At 37.8% G+C, this 17,740-nt stretch overlaps 2 protein-coding genes across 3 annotated transcripts; both read left to right on the top strand.

The window, feature by feature from the left end:
- Positions 1–3,488: 3,488 nt before the first annotated feature.
- Positions 3,489–15,289, top strand: LOC105265363 (1-phosphatidylinositol 4,5-bisphosphate phosphodiesterase). Of its 2 annotated transcripts, none has more exons than XM_011302809.1 (19): positions 3,489–3,741; positions 7,175–7,439; positions 7,768–7,827; positions 8,243–8,380; positions 9,323–9,402; positions 9,486–9,621; positions 9,874–9,974; positions 10,061–10,227; positions 10,492–10,702; positions 10,769–11,027; positions 11,105–11,302; positions 11,451–11,652; positions 11,723–11,880; positions 11,947–12,153; positions 12,606–12,975; positions 13,260–13,409; positions 13,546–13,723; positions 14,058–14,472; positions 14,657–15,289. In XM_011302809.1, exons 2-19 carry the CDS (start codon positions 7,269–7,271, stop codon positions 14,723–14,725), a joined length of 3,270 nt encoding a protein of 1,089 aa, XP_011301111.1. In that variant the 5' UTR covers positions 3,489–3,741; positions 7,175–7,268; the 3' UTR covers positions 14,726–15,289. The 2 variants fall into 2 exon arrangements, with proteins under 2 accessions (XP_011301111.1, XP_011301110.1); XM_011302808.1 differs by having other exon boundaries at positions 14,022–14,472.
- A 381-nt stretch (positions 15,290–15,670) lies between these two features.
- Positions 15,671–17,191, top strand: LOC105265362 (uncharacterized). The gene is made up of 5 exons (XM_011302806.1): positions 15,671–15,701; positions 16,030–16,266; positions 16,339–16,535; positions 16,626–16,863; positions 16,922–17,191. Exons 1-5 carry the CDS (start codon positions 15,684–15,686, stop codon positions 17,012–17,014), a joined length of 783 nt encoding a protein of 260 aa, XP_011301108.1. The 5' UTR covers positions 15,671–15,683; the 3' UTR covers positions 17,015–17,191.
- Positions 17,192–17,740: the final 549 nt, after the last annotated feature.

Below are 17,740 nucleotides of genomic sequence, written 5' to 3'. Positions count from 1 at the left end.
CGGGTACATTACCATTTCTATCCTATTCCCCAAAAATATTCCCCTATTTTTAACTTGATTATTGAATTAACTTTTTCAATGATAAATTAAAAAAAAATATTGAATGCAAAAATTTTTGGAAGATATATGATGAATTGTTAATGGAAAATATCTCAAGGGTTTTTTAATTGATTATTTTGGGGGAAGGAATCGTAATTGTACTGCGGGCTGGACGAATAAAATTGTTTATTCCGAAATTGAACAATAATGTTGTAACTAGATTTGTAAGAATATTAGGAGAATTACGATATTTTGAATGAAAATGGTTGGTCATCAGAGAATTTATCAGTTTGTTAGTCACTGTTTGATGATATGCGTTGATTATTGGTTCGATGAGAGAATTTATTTAGTTGAGGATAAATTTAACCGGAAGTCGCGGTAATGTGGTCAGGCATTTTTATTAAATATCCGTAACTCAGGAATAAATCGATCAATTCAGGAGGAAATATCGCGCTGATGGATAATTGAATGCGGTTTTATCATCAGATAAAAATTGACTGTCCACGTTGCCCCAATTTTCCACGACATGCATGAAATAATTAATAAAAAAATTTTACGCTTTCTGCACGGAATTCCATTGAATCTGTTCGATAAATCTATAGGTGTTCTATAAATGAAAGGATTGATCCATAAAAATTTATGATTTTCATAGAATTCTGGGGATTTGATTAAATTTTTTGGAGAAAGCGCGAGATTTTTTGGAAATTGAATTTCATATCCTGAAAAATAATACAAAAATAAATACCAAATTCTATCGAATTAAGGGCTGACTTGATTTCTGAAGGGGAGATATATCTGTACTGCCCAAACAGCCTTAAATATAGCAGCCTCGACTTTCGGGTCTGACAATCTATTAGAACGTACAATCAGATATGAAAGTTGTTAAAATTAATAATTTCCCTCAGCATCTGCAGTTCTGAGAACTGAACAATAGCTGCACTGAGAAAAAAATAATTGTCCGATATATTGCCTAATTACTACCAACAAAAAAATATACAAGAGACTCCCGTCATCGTTGGGCGGATGGGGCTGCAGGGGAGGCGAGTCGGGAGGATTCTACTATATGGAATCCCCCCACCACGCGCTCGCTGCAACGGTAAAATCAATTTTTTTCACGGGAAATTCGAATACGAGAGGAATTTATCTCTCAGTTTTATTTTTCACGGAATTCAATTCTTCAGTGGACAAAGAAAAAAATGGAGGAGAGGTATGACTGGACTTTAACGGGATTCCCCTTGTATATTAGGCATTGGATTGTCTCATGGAAGTATTTATATAAATTTATACCGGTGGGAGATAAATATTTGGCAGAAGGCATTAATTTTCTCAGTGTCGAGCTAGCGTGCGGAATTATTTAAAATATTTTTAATTCTGAGCGTCAGGTGTGCAAAACGCACTATAAAAAAAAAATGGTTACCGAGCGGTTATTCGTTGTCAAATATTATGACACAATTATTGCTGATTTTACGTGATTTCAAGTGATTTCAAGACTGATTTCATGTGATATCAATTTAGATTGACAGCTTGATTTCCCCAATGAATAGCCCCTCGGCGGTTCCTCTAAGAGTTCTGCTCCCAGAATCATCCGATTTATTCTAGTAGCTTCAGGTTTCGCCTGAATAATTCCGCCGCGGAATTTTCAACTGCGCTGTTGCCACATTCAGCTGCTTGCACGCTTGATCCCCTAGTACGAATATGACAACACTGCTAACGAAAATTTCCGCGACTCCATAAATGTAATGTACACCCTGAAGAACTCAGTACGAATGAAAAAATTAATCCTTACACACGTCCGCAATGCGCGTTCAATGACCGATTATTTTCTCCGATTACTCCTGCCAGCATTGCGTACCATCAGCGTTCATCCCCAGGAAGCAATATCGACGTGTCGTCATCGTCGACAGGAATTTCGAAATGAATCAAGAAGAAATTGCTTCCTGGGCTGTGATTCCCCCGTTTCTATCATTCCGTGTCACTTTGAGTTAATGCCAATGGAAATCATGACATTCATTCCTGAAGAGCGTCTCTGAAAGTTGATGAGCCACTCAACAACTGTATTTCTTCGCTGAGGAAACAGCATACTGATGACATTAGAATATCCCTTACGATAACAAAAACAACATATTTTTCTAACCTGATGCGTTTTCTCATGCTGTACATACAACTAGAATCATTTTATTTCGGATAGGACTCAACCCATTGTAACGGTAAATACCAGTGAATAAAGATCCTTAATAATATATCGTCTAATGTACTCTACCTCTAATAATAGACTTTAGAAATGTATTTGCTCGCAATTGGGGCGCACTTGGTGCCTATGAATTCCCCAGTGGTTTATGCATGCTGTGTATTTATTTATTTATTTAACAATCTGTTGATAATCGCGCTCATTATGTTTATAGCTCGTACAAAATTGGGAAAATATATTTTTTTAGAAACCAACGATCAATTTTTACATAATTTCATTAACCTGCAATAAATTATCACTCAATTCTATATTCTTGTATTTGTTATTATTGTAATTGTTATTAAGACTCGGAAATATGTGCGAAAATACCATAAAGTGGTGCAAGAATTTTCGAATATTTGGGAGTCCCACTCGAAAGTTATGGAATGGGGAAATCCCAAGAGGTTTTCCGATAATCGACTTTTAAAAATCTTATCCTGTGAGTTTCGAAAACTTTGGAAATCGCTTGAAACCCAAAGGAGTCCAGCGACTTGGCAAACGGCTTTGAGGCCTATCAAGAAAATTCTTATATTTTTCTTCAGCCACTTTGAGTTATTCTTTGGTTTCTGTGTCAAAGAAAACCGCAAACAAGAACTTGACTCTCATGGTAAGTGCAGAAGCCATTTGTCGGTCTTATCGATTGGAAAACTAGTATGTGAGAAGATCGACGCAAGTCGCTGCAATAGCATCACGACCAAAAAAGATGCGGCACATTTTCCAGCTCAAAATAGTACTTTGAGGTAAAAAATATTGACCTTGAACCTCGCACTCGTCAGCAAGTGCTTCTCACGTGTAAAATAATTTTGTAACGAACGAATTGATTGCATCCCATAATTTATTTATTCTTCCCAGACTTCTCCTTCTCCGATTATTGATTTCATCTTCCCAATTTCATAATTATTTTTTATGTCATCTCATTTCAATAAATAAACTTTCATCAATTTAATTTTTGGAACCCGTAATCTCGACTGTTAAATATCTCGATAAATCAGCTATATACATTTACATACAACATTACATACACAATATAATATATTATACTATATATATATATATTTATAATATATTTTTTTCTGAGGGAAAAATTTGAATATGAAGAACTGGTAGCGTCCTCTTTTGGTGATGATAAAAAACAGACGTGGCTGCAAGTGCTAGATGACGAGGAGATATAACCAATACAAATGGAAGATGATGGGACACATGCGCATTGAAAAGTGGCCCAGTATCGAGCCAGGATAGCCAGCAGCTGGCTAGTTCTGGTGTAAGTTGACAGTAAACCTGTACACCCAACATTTCGCGCTCTCACGTCTTAACTCGTGGTAACAGCGTGACATTTCATCGCGCCAGTTCGACCATTAGGTCTAAATCCTAACGACATTAACTAATCAACTCGTGCCGTCCCAACAGTGGACGAAAACACGGGGAATTGAGATGAGATCACGAATGGTGTACGGCCGGTAATTCCGTAGTACCTGGTAAGACAGCAACAATAAATTACCACCTCATCACAATAATCTGTCATTCATCACATTGTTTTCATCATCTGTCATTCTAGCTGTCACACATCGTTCTACGTCAATTGCCTGGTAGCTGTCAATTTATTGTGCTGTTAGCTGATTGTCATCCAGGGCTCTAGACCATTCGAATTTTTTTTGGCATCTCCCGTTCGTCTCCCACCTTTCATTGATCTCTTTCTGCTCCCATGCTGCAAGTTATGAGAGAGAAAACCGATGTACCGCGATCTCCCTCTTTTGGAATGTTCCGAGGTGCTTCAACTATTCCCCTCACTTGCGGGTTTTTTTGATTCGCTTGTCATTCCATTGGAAATAATCCATTTGATGGGATTTTATGATTGGAATCGACCAGAAAAACTTCAATAAAAAAAATCATGAGTTGAGCTGAAGATGTTGTATTTAATGCAACGTCTTCACATCTCTTCTCTCTAGGAAGAGATTGACTCGTTTGAGTGAAAATGTAATGCCCTTTTGCCCTCTGGCTACTGTGGCTTTTCTTCGTCATCATCTGCAGGACAAGACTCTCCTCTTATATTTGGGCTCATGGGGGACAGCCCTCACACGCCCATCATCATCTTGACTAGAGAAAATCCTAAAAAATTTCAACTGGAATGTGATACGCAGTGAATGAATAAAACAATTCAGGAATTTTATCCAATTTCAATATTATTATCATTTTTATCGTCTGACATTCCTTAATTATCACTTCAGCCTTGCGTATGACTTCGTGACATGTCGATGATTTTCTTCAGGTATTTGCAACTCCCTGGAGAATTACCTGCTGGAAGAAAAGAGTTGTCACTCATTATTTTAATTACCCGTTTCGATTATCGGCGGTCGTATGAAGAACTGACATTCAATAGAAATCCAATAGTTGGAATGTTTTTTTGTAGAGTGAGATGTGAAGGAAGATGAAGTCACTTCGTTAATCTACTTAAGTAGTTGGCAAAACTATAATTCCGTATTAATGATCGACGGGAGCGGGAAATACTGTAATTGGAGCACGATATTTCCTCACATTGATCCTGCCACTTCTCAAATTAGTGTTGCATCCCTGAACTCCGTAATTCAATAAAGTCACGATAAATTGCAACTTTGTTATGATCTGTCCTTCATTGACACCCGTTATGACCTTCAATTGTGCGGACATACAATTAAATTCGATCGCTTACCGATTGATCTGCTTTCGGTGAAAATATGTTATTTCCTTTTAAGATTCGACTGCTGGATTATTTTTATAATTTTATTCTTATTTATTCGGCTTTTTCACTCGTGTTTCCGTGGAGCTCTACCGATTTTTTCCTCGATTGCAGATTTTTTTAGATCAATTTTTCTGCTGCGTTTGGGGGTGGCGAGAGCACTTTACCGATTCGCCTCTTTCTCATCTTTTAATAGCGTATTTGACGTGAGAGAGTCGGTACGCGCCGCACGTGGGATTCGATTACATCAATTCGATAAAATCTACCTTATAGCTGTCGTCAATCAATAGCTCCATTATGCTCTGACTACCGCGTAGGCTCCACACCCCTGCCGACAGTAGTTTTCGACACCCTATAACGAACGTGAAGAGGAGTAATGCTCATTTTCTCAGTTTTGAGATTGATCCCGTAGGATTCAGTGGCAGATTTGAACTTGCGATCTTCAGATCACTAGACTGACACTCTTGCCAATTTAATTACCGATAAAACGATGAAATAATGCTCATTAAAAATTCTATAAATGAAAAAAAAATATGTTTATGCCATTTTGACAGGAATCGATTGAAAAAAAAAAATAGGCAAGTCATAATTTCTCCGGGAGAAAATGTCGAGGAATTTTCTCCATCTTTTTTTCAGCCCGGGTAAAAAAAATTGTCATCGGAATATTTTTTTCAATTTTCAAAACATTTCTCGAAAATTTTTCTTTTGAAAAAAAAAAAAATTGGGAAACAAGAATTTTATTTTTGGGAAATGTTTTGAAAAATTTTTCGAAAATTTCTTTCGGAAATTTTTTTTTACAATTTTCTAGAAATATAATTTTCTCCTTTAATTATTGTTTTTTTTTTTGATTTTTTAATATTCTCAAAAAAAACGCCATTTAAATTATAAAAAAAATCCTGAAAAGTTTTCCCGGAATTTTTTGAAAATAAAAAAAAAATTCCGATTACAATTTTTTTTTACCCGGGAATTTTCACTGAATTTTTTCGTTCTGCAGATTTCCCCCGGTGATACGCTCCTCTCTAATTAAGCAGCTGTTTTACTTCATCAGCAAATTGATGAATAGCGCGCGGGGAAGAGATGGATGTGCCTCGGGAATTTATACCGTTGAAATGATAAAATGTATGAATTTTTTCTCCCTCCCATATTTTCCCTCTGCGTTGATGGAAATGGATGGCGATGCGAGTGGATTGAATCGGTCAGATTGATGAACATCGAGCGATGTCTCATGAAGAATAACGTCATGAAAGCCGGAAGTATTCCCTGTTTTCGGGTTATAAATGGTTTGGGGAACCGAATGGCGTCATTCGAGAATCGTAAACAGCAATATCCAATCCAACGTCAACGGAAAAATTCTCCAATATTGCGCAAGATGAAAGAAAATAGCGATCGGCCCGCAGAAAATCAGAAAACGAACGAGAAATCCTCCAGACCAGATTCCAGATCTCATTTTTCAATTCACTTCTCATCCAACCAATAAATAAAAATAAAAACCAATAATAAATAAATAATAATTACACAATGATTTAAATATCCAACAAATTCTTCATAAAACAATATACTGTAAAATCGACACTAAAATATCGATTCCCTCGTCATACGTTAATTTATTCATCGAAATAATAACTTTCCGGAGAATTTGTTTAATGATAATTGAAATCCTGGCGCTGGAATTTGTCCTTATATTTCTGTAATAAAATATTTCTGAAGAATTTCTCTTCGCGCGTCTCCTTAAAACGGTTGATGGAGTCGGCTAATGGTTTTAACGTCTCCTGCACTTGCCGTGAGTAATTATTCAGGTGATTGATTATGCCTGATTGATTGGATTTTGCCATGCAACCAACCGGGAATTGAACTCGGAGCCCTTCCCATCCCATCCACCGATATTCCAGGAAATTCTGAAATATTAAGATGATCCGCGCTTATCGATCTCCAAGATTTAAAGTAGTATAACAACATCTCAAGTTTAAAGATTGAATTCTAAAGTGAATTCTAAACGAGAGATTGCAATTTCGAGTGGAAAATTCCTCAATTGTATGATTATTTAATTTATATAATTATATAAAAATGACGAGAGTACAATAAATTTTTTAAAAAAGCCACATCAAAAGATGAGAATGAAAGAATTGAAAAATTGCAATTTGTAAAAGTTTCTGACGCCATAGGTGAAATAATGACACAAATGTTTATGCGTTTAGCTCGGGATGAGAGGATGAATCATCGGCCTTTTGACTTTAATGCTTGAGAGACCGGCATAACTCGAATAAAATTAAGACACCACTGAAAACAAACATGACTAAAAGATTTGAATTCAATTGGCAAATGGAAGTGCCAGAGGCACTTCGCATCGGTTCTGTTTGCGATCGCTGGACCGAAGAAAAGGACAACACCGAGATCGAGCTGAATTGCACATTCAAGGTTGACGAATATGGTTTCTTCATCTACTGGCAAAGCGAAGGAAAGGTGAGACCCCAATATTCCACGACTGGAAATATTTACCTACATTACTCTAAAAATTGAATTATTTCATTCAGAAACTTGAAAATTTATCCCTATTGTCAACGAAACTGTTCACTCATTTGCAGTTGTCAATTGCCAATAGACATTTGTCAATTTGTTGGCCTTGTGTACTGCTTGTCAATATTGCCAGTATTCCAATAAATCTCTTATTTGTATTGTACGTCAATTTGTGGTAATGAGACCATTCGAGGCGCTCTTCTCTGTTTGTTAATACGCGAGCCCGAAATATCGCTGTTTGCACTATTTATTTATTTTTTTCATATATTTTCAGGACGGGGACGTTATCGAGTTGTGTCAAGTGAGCGATGTGCGAGCTGGTGGTGTCCCAAAGGTGCGAAACAAATTTTATCATCTTGTATTTATCTTCGATGTTTTATACCTCGCGACTAGAAATTTATGTAATTTTTTCGGGCAATCGTCTTTTACGTAACTATTTGTATTCTTTTTTTTTCATTATTCACATATGTATATATATTATGTACTGGATATATTTATAATGAAATTTACCTCAAACTTTTGGAACCATTCGGCTCTGAAGTGATTTCCACGGAATATTTTTGACTTGTCGTTTTTTGTAAATCAATTTAAACATTTTTTTTTATAAGTAATTACAGGGAATAAATTTTTAAGAAATTTATGGGGAAGATAAAGTTGCGGATAGCTCTGGGTTGAGGAAATAGATAATAGCGGAATGTGGAAAAATTCGATAATGAATTAATTATGTTTGCATTATCACATCAATGTAGGATCCGAAGCTCTACGATAAATTGGTATCGAAGCATGGAGAACAGTTGGACGATAAAAGTCTGACCATATGCTCGGGAGTCGATTACACCAATATAAATTATCAGCACGTTGTTTGTTCAGACGTTACCACGGCGAAGGTAAATTATAGGTTTTATTACAACTGTAAGACATTTCCGTCATCCCCATAGAAATTCCACAGAAGATCTCCGGAAATTTCATCACAACTCTAATAAACAAATTCTCTATTACCTATATGATCTCGATAAAATCTCTATCAACGGTTTTCGATAAAATTTCCAACCGCGAATTCACTGCATTTTTTTATTAATTTTCGCATGTAAAAATTGAAAAAGAAAATTTTGAGTTTCCAGAATTGTGACTAGAATAAAAAAATTTTCAGTCCCACTGGCCGCTGAATTAATTTCCGGGTAGTCCTCGGTATTTTGTTTTCCATTTTTTTCAAAATGAAATAATAGAAAAGTCCACGGAGTGTCGGTTGGACCTGCGATAACGTAAAGCAAATGGCTGGACGGAAATCTCATAAGTTAAATTGGATTTGACCAGGAGTTGCGGAAGGTCCACCACCAAATTTCATCCCCTTATTCCAGTGGCGAGGGCTGATTCCGTGTAACTTATGGCGGGTTCCAAACTCGACAGAGTAACTGATCACAGCTTCTACTGCACGAACTTTACACGAAGAAAAAGTTTCCTGATGTTAGAAAAAAAAAATGAAGAAATCTCAATCACTGGAAAAAATTGTGACCAAAAAAAAAAAATTAATTCCCAACTCCAGAAGAGAGAGAGAATTGTCCAGATTCAGGAAAAAAGTTTTATTCAACTTTTTCTTGGTGATAAATAAATTTTCTTGAGTAAATGAAGAGAATTCTGGAGTGAGAACTGAGTTTTTCGGAATCAAGAGACTTTTATCGAATCAGGAATTTTTTTTCTGCTTGCTCCTCGTGATAACGGACGAGTGACTCCAATAAAAAAAAAACAGCCCTCGGGGAAGAGCTCCCCGTAGTTTTTTTTCATGCGTACCTCTGAAATCCGTTGACTAATCGTCTCTTTTGATCCTTCAGATATGGCTGACTGGAATTCGTCGAATTACACATAATGTTAAAGCTAATAACGTTTGCCCGTTGACTTGTCTAAAAAAACAGTATGTTTATTCCTCAATAATTAAATATGATCGTAAAAACTCCCAGTACACCTTCCCATATTCACCTTTTTTTATCTTCCAAGCTGGATGAGATTGAGAATGCTAGTGGATCCCAATGGAAAAGTTCCCGTTAAAGTAGTCGCAAGGACCTTCGCATCGGGAAAAACAGAAAAGCTCGTTTATCACTGTCTCTCTGAACTCGGATTGCCGAGTGGTAAAGTGAGTTGTCTCAGAAATATTTCCACACATCAGCCAAAAATTTACCGTAAAATTTCATCTGACATTTAGTAATCGCCCCTGAAAATTGTGTCCACCAAAAAATTCCCCGAGAGTCTAAAAATCCCTCGATGAATTTGTCACCAAAAAATTGCAATTTCCTTTCGTTTTTTATTTTTCGTAATGAACGTCAGAGTAAATTTTACTGTAATTCAAAAAAATGATTGAGCTCATGGAGAAATTTCATATTTTCAGAATGATGTTATCGAGCCAGATGATTTCACCTTCGAAGCGTTTTATGCACTTTACCATAAAATCTGCCCCAGAAATGATATTGAGGAACTGTTTCAATCCATGTTGGTATTTTTATCCCATCGAGTAGTTGAATTTACTTTGAATTCGCCGAATAAATGGATTTTTAACACTTTAATGCTTGCGATAGAACCCAGGGTAAAGCCGATACAATCAATTTGGAGCAATTGATTACATTTTTGAATGAGAAACAGCGTGATCCCACACTTAACGAGATTCTGTATCCGCTGTACGACGAGAAGAGAGCATCAGAAATAATTCATGACTACGAGCAAAATGAAGTGGCAAGAAATCAAAGTAAGTTCTTCAAGATGTTTCCATCTCAACACATGTCAGTACTCGTAATAAAAAATTTTATCGATAAAACCTGGCACTCTCATCAGGAAATTCCACTGCGTCTAATTAGAGCTCCAGTATTTTCCAGTTTTTTCCTTCTAATAAAATAAATCGATCGACTCGACAGAATTACGTAATATGAAAATAAATTGATAAATCATTTCAAATAAGAGATGAAACGTCGAATGAAATTCCCTGGAATGAATGATAATTATTTATTTATAGAGACAATGACGAAGGATGGATTCATAAGGTACCTAATGTCAGACGAAAATGCTCCAGTATTTCTTGACAGATTGGATGTGTACATGGACATGGATCAACCCCTGGCCCATTACTACATTAATTCTAGTCACAATACCTATTTGAGTGGTCGCCAATTCGGTGGAAAAAGTAGCGTGGAGATGTACAGACAGGTGTTGCTGGCTGGTTGCAGGTGATACATCAATGATTTACTAACGAGACTTTAAACAGATCATCACTCCGTCAATTTTCCAAACAGATGCGTCGAGTTGGACTGTTGGGATGGCAAGGGCGAGGACGAAGAGCCCATAATAACCCACGGTAAAGCCATGTGCACTGACATCCTGTTCAGAGACGTTATCTACGCTGTCAGAGACACAGCATTCGTTACATCTGACTATCCTGTCATCCTCAGCTTTGAAAATCATTGCAGCAAGACTCAACAGTACAAACTCGCCAAATACTGCGATGAAATCCTGGGGGATTTGTTGCTGAAAGAGTCCTTGAAGGACTACCCGGTAATTTTATATGCGAATTTAAATAAATTCAAGCTTTTTATTCTTCTACGATATGAGTTATGATTTTGAAAATTCAGCTGGAGCCCGGTGTGTCGTTGCCACCCCCTAGTCTTCTGAAACGTAAGATCTTGATAAAGAACAAGAGACTCAAGCCTGAAGTTGAGAAGCAGGAATTGGAGCTCTTCAAGCAAGGACAATTTGTTATTGAAGACGAAGTCAAAGAAGACGCGAGTGCACCACCTGGTGTAGCAGCTGTCGTCGAGCAACAGCAATCGGTAATCCAAAGATATCTATTGCAGAAATCCTCATGATTTCCATAATGACAATGGCTAAGAAATCTCTGGGACTATCGATAATTAGTTCATTTATGATTGATTAATGACAATTTTATGGATTTGAACCCCAGCAATCCCTTGCCTCCAGGTAGACTCTGCAATAGTTGATGTGATCGTGCAGCAACAGTCCCAGAATTCCAGTGGTCCAACTGGTCTTGGAGACAGTCTCGAGCTAGCTGTTGTCCAGCAGGTGCCGTACACTGGAAGCACCACGAATGTCCATCCCTGGCTCTCCTCCATGGTGAATTACGCACAACCCATCAAGTTTCAAGGTTTCGACATCGCGGAACGTAAGTTGAAATATTATATTTCAAAAGCCTTCACTATCGCTGTATATTCTGGCAATGCTGTCTCCCCCAGAAAAAAATATCCACTACAACATGTCTTCCTTCGCCGAGAACACTGGCCTGAATCACCTGAAGACATCAGCTATCGAATTCGTCAATTATAATAAACGCCAAATGAGTCGGATCTATCCGAAAGGCACTCGGGCCGACTCTTCTAATTATATGCCACAGGTAAAATAATTTTCTTCAGTCCATGTGATTCCGTGATGATGGAATGAAAAAAAAATATTGCTTCAGGTCTTTTGGAACGCTGGCTGTCAAATGGTTTCATTGAATTTCCAAACGGCCGACTTGCCAATGCAACTCAACCAAGGCAAATTCGAATATAACGGATCGTCGGGCTATTTGTTGAAGCCCGATTTTATGAGACGAGCTGATCGAAGCTTCGATCCATTTGCCGAGAGTCCAGTTGATGGTGTCATTGCCACTCAATGCAGTGTTCAAGTAAATAGTTGAAATTCATCACACAAAAAACGATGACGCATCAAATCCCCTGGGGGCTACCCTTTATTGGAAATGTTTGACCTTTCCAAACAATTATTATTGGAATGACTATTGAACTGTCATTCCAGCTCAACTGGATTCACTACCCAAGAGGCAAACTACTCCAATTTCACCTCTTTCTCTCTCTGTTATCTTTACTCGAGTTTTCGAGGTATATCTCGGAATCCAAGTGCGATAACGAAATTTTCATGATGACATTTTTCACAGAGCGGATCGAGAGCTGGAAAATAGGTTTCTACGAAAATTTCGATATTTCTATCAGATCCTGAGATATTCTTCGATAATTTGCATGGTAGCATTGTTACTGTTATTGGGGAATATTTTTGTTTGTGTCTAGTTTGGGGGTGAAAATTGGAGTTATGACTGTGAGGGGTGGTGCGAATTGATTTCAGGTTATTGCTGGACAATTTTTATCTGATAAGAAAGTGGGAACGTACGTTGAGGTGGAAATGTATGGGCTACCTACGGACACGATACGAAAGGAATTTCGGACAAAAGTCATACCTGCTAATGGTTTAAATCCGGTCTACAATGAGGAACCCTTTTTATTCCGGAAAGTTGTTCTTCCGGACTTGGCTGCACTCCGCTTCGCGGTTTATGATGAGAATGGACGTCTTTTAGGGCAGAGAATTGTTCCCCTCGATGGACTGCAATCAGGATATCGTCACATCGCTCTCCGGACAGAAGCTAATTTTCCAATGTCCCTGCCAATGCTGTTCTGCAATATTGAGATTAAAATCTACGTGCCAGATGGATTTCAAGGTTTTTAGCCTCACGATAACACATTTCACTGCACAAATTCAATGGCCGAAAGTTAGAGAGATAGCGAGACAAGTTTTTCCATTAATCCTTCAGGGAATATCTCGAAAACTGATAGAGATAGGGAAATTTTACGCTAGATCTCATTTGTAGAGGGAAATCGGAGCTGGAAAAAATATTCTACAAAAATTTTTGTGACTCTTCGGGGTGAAGAGATATTTCACGAAAATTTATTCATTGGTGTAATTGAGGATATAATTTATTTATCGTTTATTAATTTATTGCAGAATTTATGGATGCACTTACTGCACCTCGTGCTGCGAGAAAAACAGAAATAAGTTCGCAAGCTAGATTACGAGGGTTGGGAATAGTAGAGGGTGACAGATTTCCTGGGGATTCTTCCCAATCACGACAACTTGAAACAGCTAAACCCCGAGGTAATGCTACACGAAAAAATTCAACAAAAAGACCTAGTGAATTTAGTCAGAGAATTTCTCAACGGTCTATTAATTTTTACTCGATTTCATTGAAAAAAAATATTTACCCGCTGAAAATTTAATTTCCAAAATTTAGAGATAATGGAATTTGAACCAATCACTGTGGAGTCTCTCCGCCAAGAAAAGGGGTATCAAAAACTGGTGCGTAAACAGCAGAAGGACTTGGAGTCCCTGAAGAAGAGGCAGCAGAAGGAGCGTAATGCCGTGCAGAAACAGCAATGCGCAGCTATTGAGAAGTTGATAAAAGGGAAAAAGTGAGTAATAAATATGTGGACATTAAATTGGAAGCGTGGTTTAATTTTGATCATGTGAATTTCTGTTGATTCTGTCGATCAAATGATCGAAGTAATTGTCATGATTGAGGCATTCCATACCGTCGTCATCTCACCAATTAATTTCAACTGTCAAGAAGTGAAGGGCAACATTCACCCACGAGGACGAGGGACTGTTGCACCTTCACCAATTGGCTGCTGATTTTTTTCAACAAGTTTAATGATTTATCTGGGGCATAATGATTATCAAAATTGAATCACGTGGAATTTTTAAACTCAGCAAAGCCGACTTATCGAGGGATCCAATCGTTCGCAGAGCGGTTTCTGAGCAAACGGCCCAGTGGTCACATCTTGCTGAACGTCAAAGACGTGAGGAGCGTGATTTAATTCGCACTCACTTGGAGGAACGTCGTATACAGCTACGGAAATTGTGCATTGCAGCGCAATTGAGTCAGGCAAAACAACTCAGTGCTAGACATGAGAGGGAAATTAAAGATTTGAATGCTAAACAGGCTAGGTCCTCTGTGGAGAGCACGAGGGAAGTGATGAATGATAAGTCTTTGAAGACGAGGCAGATCAAGGAGGGTAGACTCAGGGAGAAGCAGCAGAATAATACCAAGAAATTCATGGAGGAACGAAAAATGGCACAAATTATACAGAACAGGGAAAAAGAGAAACTCAAGATCATTCATAATGAGCAGCTCGAGGAGTTGCAGAAGGAAATGAATGGGGTGAGCACTCAATAAAAATATTCATCAATATTTTTTTCATATCCTTATTGATTATTCTCTATTATTATGTATAATTATTATTATTCATTTATTATTGTGGAAAAAAATGGATGTTGGAGGGAGAATAGAATGGAGGATGGAGAAGTATTTTTTTCGGGGGGAAAAATAATTGAAATGCTTTCAGGTTTTGGAGATGCACAAAAATGAAGAGATCGAGTACGAGCTGGGTCCAAAGAATGAGTTCTATGTGTGATTACTTGCGCCGATGCTTAGTCCATTCGCCGCATAGTCTCTAGCTTAAAGTATAAAGTAATTTAAAAGAGAATCTTCAAAATAATTGATTATTATCGTTGAATTATTGGAATTGGGAACAAGTAAGATCTCTGCGTTAGTAAGGCCATCCATAAGTCTGTGCTGCGTGGCCACATCACTCGGCGTCTTGAAGATTTAGAAAAATAATTACATAGAACCAAGAAAAAAATTAAATTTAACATTATAGAGATGAAACTTTAATGAGAAATGATACACGAAAGCACATATTACTATGAATATCTGTAAGTATTTCCTCAATATTTTTTTATAAAGATCTCATCCCACGTTTCTGACGTGAGTAGATGAACGAGATCGAGCAGTCAATAATTGAAGAAAAGTGATCTAGTCGAAATCTTTTTAGTATAATTTTCGAGAAATTGAAAGATGAAAACTTGTAGACGAGTCGTCTCTATTGCCATCACCATCTCTTGGATTTTTAGATGCAAAAATATTGTTATTATATGATATTGAATTCTATTCATTAAAATAAATTGAAGTGAATGAACAAGTGGATTTTTTATTTGATGCCGACTATACTGTACCTTCAAAAAATTTTTTCCCGTGTCTATTCGTTTTGTTTTCCTTTTAATCGTTGTCTTTCAATGGAATTTCGATTTTAATTAGTCGTTGTCCACTGAAGGAAGAAATAATAGTTGATATTTGGATCGACTTTCCCTTCGTCGTACCCCGAGAGGATGGAGCCCTAGGAGGGGCACAATAAATCCCTCTCTAATTCAATTAGTCCTCTCATGGCCCGCAATTACTTATAAAATACCTAGTTTCTCACTAGTCGATGTTTTTAATTAATTCTCTCACTTCCGGAGTGGCGAATTTTGAGGGGCTATATAAACCACCGGTTAATTTTCAATGGACAGTACTGCCCAGACCGTCTCACAATCATGAACATCATTTCAATGGTGATTCTCATATTATCCCCTAAATTCCATCACGAATTTTGGAAAATCATTAAAAAAAACAATTCCCCTGGATTTCTCCATTTTTCTATTCAATTCCCGTAAACAAATACTCATAAAAAAATTTGTAAATGTATCTGAAGGAAGAAACAACAGAAAAATCGAATTCCATTGAATTTTTATGCTGAAACTTTTAAGGGAATCGGAATCCAATGAATTCCGACGAGATTCAATGGAAATCTAATAAAATTGTTTAATGGATTCCATTCGTTTTTTAATTGATTTTCTTTTGTGGGACGTGCATTGGGATTAACAGCCTCATTATTTCCAGAATATTTTACTGCTGGTGTCCGCGTATTTGACAGAAGGGAAAATTCAATCGGAGAGAAAGCAGAAGCGCGGCGTTGAATTTTTGGGGCCTCCAGGGTTTGATAATTTCGGGCTTTTCCCGGGGTACGACTCCCCCTGGGCCCCGGGGACCTTTCTGGGGCCCTGGGTGGGACCAATAGCATCCGATCTTGCTCTGCGACAAGTGCAGACCCAAGCAACTCACGATATTGCGCTGCAGGTAATAAATTCGCGGATAAAAATTCATAAAAAAATATTTATTCAAAGAATTCTCGTGGGATTTAATTATCAGGCTCTCAGAGAATCATCTCCTGGCACTCCGAGTATAGCCTATACTCCTGAAATTCTCCGGGCAATTCAGCACGCGAAATCCGCCAATGAGAATGTGCTGATAGCACAGCAGAGAGTTGCTGAAACCAAACAAGCAACGATAATTCAGCAGAAGATTGCGCTGGCAAAAGAGGCAGCAGCTCGGGTGGCAGCAGAAAGGTGATAATGGGGTTTGATAATTCCACTGCTGATTGTCAATTCATCTGCACGATTACTTTTTAAATTCTCTTTGATATGATATGATAACAGATCGGAGGCGATTTCCGCTCACACGCAATCAGAAGCTAGAGCGAGTGCTCAACAACTCGTTGTTCTCCAACAGAAATTGGCATCTTTGAAGGATGCAGTTGCTGCAGCTCAGAGAGTTGCTGCTGCTCGGGAGGCAGCAGCTGCTGCTGCTATACAGCGAAATGCTGCGGAAACAGCAGCAGAACTCCGTAAACAAGATGTGGACAAGCAAATCAGTCAGAGTGAACGAGAGGCCAAGGTTTCTATGACAGTTTGAGTGATTTTAGGCGGTGATTCATTGAAATATTTATGTTTAGATTCGGGATATTGCTGCTGCTAAGCAACATGCCATTGCCAAAGCTGTCCATCATGCTGCAATCACCAAACCAGTTCATCATCCCTGGGCTTAATCACCATCTATTCAACAGCTACCGGAAATGTACAAGTGTCCGCTGGTTTGAGTTATCGTAGAATAGCGGTGGTGATGGCTTTCAATTTAATTTAAGGAAATCAATCACTTGACTCGATGGTTTTTCGAATTGAATACCTGAGGGTGATTGATTAGATGTATTGTTTGAATAAATAAAAATGAAGGAATTTTTTTTTTACTAAACCTGTCTCGTTTAATGAATTTATTTTTTTGTTTATCCCGTGTTGGAAAAATGGTTTTTAGCTTTTAGGGCTTTAATGATTCGATGGAAAATTCCATTTTCTGAAGGATTGATTTTCCTCGCGCAAAAATCGTAGGTCAACCCCTGGGGCGGGGGTGAAACGTTTTTTTTTTTTTCGATTCCCGGATTTTTTTCGGGTCTGAGTTTTATTATCATATGGGAGTTGAGTGCATGCGAAATCAATGATTCAATCCCGAAGAAGGAGATTTTTAAAAATAAATTTGCGTCATGCGTTAGTAATAAACAAAATGGCACCCCCCGTTGGTCTCGGCTTATCCCTCCGCTCCTTAACTGGTTTATGTAAGTACCAGACCCACGATAATCAGTATCTCCCCTTAGTAAACTGTGATAACTTATGCAAGATGGCTAGACGAAATTTCCACCAGCATTTTGCACCGTGCAATAATTTATGAGACGTGACTCTGCATAACTTATGGCACTGCAACTTCTCCAAGAAATCTCCAG

Source organism: Fopius arisanus, unplaced genomic scaffold (assembly GCF_000806365.1).
Source record: "Fopius arisanus strain USDA-PBARC FA_bdor unplaced genomic scaffold, ASM80636v1 scaffold00029, whole genome shotgun sequence".
In the NCBI taxonomy this organism is placed as follows: domain Eukaryota; kingdom Metazoa; phylum Arthropoda; class Insecta; order Hymenoptera; family Braconidae; genus Fopius; species Fopius arisanus.
The sequence above is the reverse complement of the archived record's forward strand: the minus strand, read 5'-3'. Positions and strand labels throughout refer to the sequence as shown.

Bases quoted from the DNA above. Each gene is read 5' to 3' on its own strand.
- LOC105265363 (XM_011302808.1), top strand. From the start codon at position 7,269: ATGACTAAAAGATTTGAATTCAATTGGCAAATGGAAGTGCCAGAGGCA. The intron at 7,440-7,767 runs GTGAGACCCCAA...ATATATTTTCAG, and splicing joins ACTGGCAAAGCGAAGGAAAG to GACGGGGACGTTATCGAGTT. The intron at 12,154-12,605 runs GTAAATAGTTGA...AATTGATTTCAG, and splicing joins CCACTCAATGCAGTGTTCAA to GTTATTGCTGGACAATTTTT.
- LOC105265362 (XM_011302806.1), top strand. The intron at 16,536-16,625 runs GTGATAATGGGG...ATATGATAACAG, and splicing joins GCTCGGGTGGCAGCAGAAAG to ATCGGAGGCGATTTCCGCTC. The intron at 16,864-16,921 runs GTTTCTATGACA...ATTTATGTTTAG, and splicing joins AGAGTGAACGAGAGGCCAAG to ATTCGGGATATTGCTGCTGC.